This window comes from Habropoda laboriosa, unplaced genomic scaffold, assembly GCF_001263275.1.
Source record: "Habropoda laboriosa isolate 0110345459 unplaced genomic scaffold, ASM126327v1 scaffold124, whole genome shotgun sequence".
Lineage (NCBI taxonomy): Eukaryota > Metazoa > Arthropoda > Insecta > Hymenoptera > Apidae > Habropoda > Habropoda laboriosa.
The window spans coordinates 1,199,583-1,205,439 of NW_017100265.1; the positions used below are offsets into that span (position 1 = coordinate 1,199,583).

Genomic DNA, 5,857 nt, shown 5'->3' on the forward strand with positions numbered 1-5,857 from the left:
CCAAAATAATTTGTTATTAATGTGTATCAAGTAATTGCTAACAATGAAAAGTACCTTTCACTTTTTTTTAATATCACTTTTATTTCAATGAATATGTAAAAATATATGTACGATGTGTGCACAATATCTTTTTTTTCAGCTGTTAAACATTCATTTTTAATTATTATTGCTGAGGCTTTCGGATGTAAGCTGTGTCCTTATGGAAACAGTACTCCATTCCCCAATAATAATAATTATTAATATTTTATACGTATATGTGCATAATATCTTTTTTTTCAGCTGTTAAACTTTCATTTTTGCTTTTATTAATCCAACAAAAAACGAGTTTGTTACAGATTCGCTTTATCGAAAACTGAGGAAATTATTCGAAGAAAAAAAGTAAATGACGCCCATATTGTAACTTGTAAAGTCTATCTACTAATTTCGTTTGAATTTGAGTTTGTTGCAGGTGACAGAGAAGCATACGAGCAATTCATCTTACCATACTGATATTTCCCTTCTTTCTCCTTTATATCCCTTTAGATTTTTAGAATAGGCAGGGTGCAATATAGATTTCTAATTAGGGAGGTTGTTTTCCAAACGAACGTGGCATTTTAATCAACCACGGTATGTTCAACATTAAATTGGATTCTTAATTAAGAAGGTGATTTATAATTTAAGTTAAATCTTTAGTCAGGTAGGCAATTTTTCGACATTAAGTTAAATTCCTAATTAAATAGGCGATTCTTAATTTAAGTTAAATCATTAGACAGGTAGGCGTTTTTCTACATTAAGTTAGATTCTTAGACAGGCAGGCGACTTTTAAGTTAAGTAAGAATTCTACTTAAGTAGGATAGTATTTAAGACTTTAACATTTAAATAGGCAAGTTTTTAACGAAAATTCAGTGCTCGAGTTACATGTTGTTTAGGACGGTAGCTCTCAGTTTGTAAACATTGTAATTTTTTTCCTTTCGTTAGTTTCCTGTAAACAATTTTGAACAGAAACGCTTGATTTTTTTTCGAGATAGCCGTGTGCAGTCAGTCCTTTAAGTTGATGTGTTTCTTTGCGGGACGTATTTGTTTATATTTTCTTCTTTTGTGTTTCGAATATTCCACGAGTCAGATTCCTACTTCACATATTCTTGTGTAGTGATAAGAATACAGAGTAATGATATATGTATAAATTAATACATATCTTGTATAGAATTAAGGCTTTCATCAGTCCTAGTTCGTCAGGTTTTAGCTTACAGCATAAGTTTAAGCTAAACTTAAAGTACTTTAAGTTTAAATTAATAGGATACTTTTAACATTTTTTTTTGTATTTTTTTCTTTCTTTTCTCGTCGTCTTTTTATTTTTTTTTTTTTAGTTAAAATTCCTTCAGTCTTCTGCTATTGTTCGTTTGCATAGCGATCGAAAATTCGAACGTATTGCAAATATACAATCAGTAGGAGGTGTTGCGTTGCATGAATGAGTAGAAAATAAATAGTAGTCGCGTAAAAGGAGGGTGGATGGGACCGTGTGGATAGGGCGGGCCTCCATTCGCAGCAACCTCCACGTGGTGAGGCCTGGGCAATCGATATTATTTGATATATAATTGTAACTATATATCAAATAATTCGAGCAAATCGGCTGCGATACTAAAAGATCTTAGTTTAGTCGAATAAGTATCGATACCTAACATCGGATTTACACAGTACTTGAAAGTGAATTATAATAAGTGTATATAATTATAATAGCAGCAGTACTTTCCAAATAATAACACTTTTTATGACAACTAGTTAAATAACGTTTCAGCTTGCTAGATATTTTGTAGATAGGTTAGGTTCAATTTTATGGTTATATGCCAAACTAAAAGTTAGGCAGGCTACTATAATTATAAGTAAAATTCGGCGAAAGAATATGTCACTTCCAAATATTTGTCTAGATTCACAGAATCTTTGTGAATATCTAAATTTTCTTCTGAGTTCATATTTGGTTAAAATTGTATATTTCCTGAAATAAATATAGCCAAAAAATTAATATCTGTCAATCTTTATTCTATAGCTATTAACCTAACCTTTATACCTTACCCTTTAGTTGATTTCTTTTGCGACCCATTTACTTTTTATTGCTCTCATGTGGGTATTTTTCGTAAACAAATTTTACAGTGGTATTATGTGTAATTAAAAGCATTCTTAATGAGGCCGCATTTAGACTTACTTTCATCAATAAAATCTTATACTTTCATTATACTGTAATAAAAAATATAAGAACGTAGTTTTTCATTGGATAATTCATCCTATGCTTGTGTTTTATTGCTGTCGAAAGGTTGTCAATAGTTCTACCCAGGCAATCCAATACGTATACAGTATGTATCTTTATACGTAGATTTAACAAAAGAGGATCTTTTTACATCTGTTGACTTTACCATCTTTCATGGTTAGATTGTACATATGTAATTCTTAAACCCACCGCTCTATATAGTAGAGGGCATAACAAAACCTCTGGCATTTTACATGATCGGTATTTCAGAACGTTGGACACAAAAATACATATATTAAGTGTTAGGTCTATCCTGTACCTTGTTTGTGCCTGTTTCGCCTGTGTTGTTATCAAGTATCCATCCAAAAGATAAAAATAAATTTATATTTATTAGTAACATTTTTTAATTTATATCTAATACTTTCCTATTTAATTGCAGTAATTATTACGTACATTTTACTTAGTACGAGTTATGTTTTCTTACATTATGTGTCCCATAAAATAAAGATGTTTAATGAAAATTTTGATGCGCATAATAGTACTCTATGCATTACTTAAGTATTAATGTATTGTAAAATTTTTACAAAAAGGAATAAAATATTTCTTTAAAAATGATAAATTATTCTCTTCATGATTGTATGCTTAAAATCAATAATCTTTACTTATCCATTCACGCATATCTCCTCTTATTTCTTTCCATGAAAGTGCTGCGTAGAATCCGATTGTGGTGCCACCATACAGCAATAGCAATCAGTATCTTTGAGGGAAAACCAGATATATTTTGTTGATATCACTCGTATAACTTTAATCCATGATATCTATGGCATCCGTAGTGGATTTTTGATACGTGACGTCTAGGTGTCTTGTACGTCATACGCGCACATTGCATCTGCATTGCGAATGCATATAGTAATAAATTCGTACAAAATTAAAGTTACAGTGCACAAAATAGAAGCTTAGAAACAATTACAAACGTGAATTAGTTGTTGACACGTTGACAACGGAATAATACCGCTTTTTACGTTGTATTGGGCAATACCACTTTTATCCATTTCCGATTAGTACTTTTTAACAAAAAGTTTCGCGAGTGATTAAGGTGCCCACTACTGGGCATAGAAAATTGCAAAAATTGCATATATTTCGCGAAAAGATATGCCAGATAGCGGTGCCGTTTATCAACCCACGACAGTGGGTTATACATATGATAGCGGTGGTGATGGTGCTGGAGGTGGTGGTAGTTTAAGAAGTGGTTTCTGGAGGATTATGTCCAGACATAAACTCAGCTCTAGAAAGTGGTTCGAATGGGTATTATTCTCGGTCGCTTTGTCATTTTTTGTTGCTGGTTTGACGACGATGTTGGTTAGTTTTGTATCCAATGACACATCACAGGAAAATAAGACAGAGGTAACTTTAAAGGTGTATAATAATTTTTCAACATCATGATTTTTACTATGAGAATATTTGAATCCTTAAGAGATAACAGTATAATGTGTATTTAAACGAGACTACGGTTCTTATTTATGTTTGAAATACATATATGATGTATAGTCTTATTTTAATCAGCAGGTGTCTTGTTGATTTAGCATTTAAAGACTGACAATAATTTTTGTTTTATTTCAAAATATTTTCGTTTAATGTATACAATGGAAATATTTTTTGCTAATCGTAATAATAATATATAAATTTCACATTTCTTTATTAATTTCATTTTTGTAATACATACATTTTTTATAAGGATTATAGCATTAAAATATTAATGTATACAAAAGATTATAGCAAGTAAAACTTCATAAAATATATTTTTAAATTTGTAAAGTAACTGATTTATCAATTTTATAATTAAATATTTCTGTTAAATAATATATGAAAATAAACTAAAAATAATTGTAGATAAAAGTGAATGAACATCCAGCCACACCTACAAGTATTGAAGAACATGTTGAAGATGCTGCAAAAAGTTCCATAGCATTAGGTGCTACTATGATGCTTATAGGAATTCTGTTAGGTTTTGGCTGGACTTGGATTCGTTTCTTCCATCGTGGTAAATCTCCAAGGGGTGGAATGGTTGGAAGTAGTGGTCAGGTAGGCAAAATATTTTTTGTAGAAGTATATTTTGAGTTTGGTTTTGTTTACCGGAAACCATCCGCGCTTTGGCATGTACGTTCGTTTCTTTATCTTATATACGCGTTGCTATGAGGAAAGATGTTGGGCGGTTTGAATCCATCGACTGACTTGCTGGTGGGTTCCACTTCGCAGTACGGACCGGTACTTACGGAGCTGCCAAGTCAACTGAAGTTAAAGCAGACAAGTTCCCACGACACCCCAGCAATACCACTTTCCGATCAAGAAGAGGAAACACGTACTCTAATGCAGGATTCTGCAATTCCTTCCGTGGTCACCACTGGTCCTAATACCATTGCTAATCAAATTCCAGGTTGAGTACAAAAGCTAAGTGCATCAATGTGTAGTAAGATCACACAATATGGACATTCTTTTAATTTTATGCAAATCAACCTGAATCACAGTTTGTCATTGTGGGATTTACCTGATTTATTTATAAACAAGACAACTATCCTTTTTATCTTTTTCAGTAGTCACTTTGAGATTGATTCTATAAAGTCGTTCGACTTATTTTGCCTGAATTTCAAATGTAAAAAATTATATTTCCATAGATTAACAGCACAAATATTAATGTAAAGTATCATTTACCATATTTTCCTTAAATTTTGACCCTTGGCTTTTATGTATGCATTCCTCCACTCCGTCCATTGTCATTGGTAATATGTTAGATGAGCATTGAATCCAGATATTACAAGTAGAAAAGTTCAGAAGAACTTGTTTAAAATACAAGATAAGGTATTTCTCAGAATATTATTTTCATTCTTATTTAAACATATAGAGTATTTAATAGTAACACTAATATCCTTTTGGTATGGTAGTAATTTATATTAGTGCATTATTGGTTTTAAAAGATCAGTTATGAATGCATGTATAAACAAATAATATTTTGTATTATTCTGCCCAATTTAATATAATGGCAGCATCAAGTGTGACTGACAATATTTGTAACAAAATATTTGCTCATCTATATGTATATGGAAAAAAATGAGCTCTAACACACAGTAGTACTAGCAAAGTAAATGGATATGTATATATTAGGGTAATATACATAAATTATAATACAAGGCAATTCCATCTCTTCAAATTAAATTGGAATGAGTGTAGTTTGAGGAGCAGTGAAGGAAATGCACTACACAATTTTTGTCATATTTTATCCTTTTTATACTTATGTTATTTATAGGTAGTATTCTTAATTGCATAAAATTTAATTAGTATATATATCTATTACAATACAAATACATTTTTATAATATAAGTACTTTCACAGTTTAATGGAATTTTGCACTCTGTTTTACTGACTTTTGGTATATCTATTGAGACTGGGTAATATTATGTATATATAAGATAATGTATGGTCAAGGTGTTCTGATTATCAGCTACAAATTTAATATGATTGTTGAAGTGTTTCTAAGTAATAATTTTTATTTGTATATAGGTATAATTTTATTCAATATCAAAATTGCATGTACAACAAAAGACCAATTTTTATCATACATGAAACAATAATTATTTACAA

At 30.6% G+C, this 5,857-nt stretch overlaps 1 protein-coding gene across 2 annotated transcripts; it reads left to right on the forward strand.

The window, feature by feature from the left end:
• Nucleotides 1–2,933: 2,933 nt before the first annotated feature.
• Nucleotides 2,934–4,780, forward strand: LOC108573176. Of its 2 annotated transcripts, none has more exons than XM_017935565.1 (3): nt 2,934–3,625; nt 4,112–4,303; nt 4,424–4,780. In XM_017935565.1, exons 1-3 carry the CDS (start codon nt 3,374–3,376, stop codon nt 4,658–4,660), a joined length of 681 nt encoding a protein of 226 aa, XP_017791054.1. In that variant the 5' UTR covers nt 2,934–3,373; the 3' UTR covers nt 4,661–4,780. The 2 variants fall into 2 exon arrangements, with proteins under 2 accessions (XP_017791054.1, XP_017791055.1); XM_017935566.1 differs by having other exon boundaries at nt 4,478–4,780.
• Nucleotides 4,781–5,857: the final 1,077 nt, after the last annotated feature.

Bases quoted from the DNA above. Each gene is read 5' to 3' on its own strand.
- LOC108573176 (XM_017935565.1), top strand. From the start codon at position 3,374: ATGCCAGATAGCGGTGCCGTTTATCAACCCACGACAGTGGGTTATACA. The intron at 3,626-4,111 runs GTAACTTTAAAG...AAATAATTGTAG, and splicing joins CACAGGAAAATAAGACAGAG to ATAAAAGTGAATGAACATCC. The intron at 4,304-4,423 runs GTAGGCAAAATA...CTATGAGGAAAG, and splicing joins TGGTTGGAAGTAGTGGTCAG to ATGTTGGGCGGTTTGAATCC.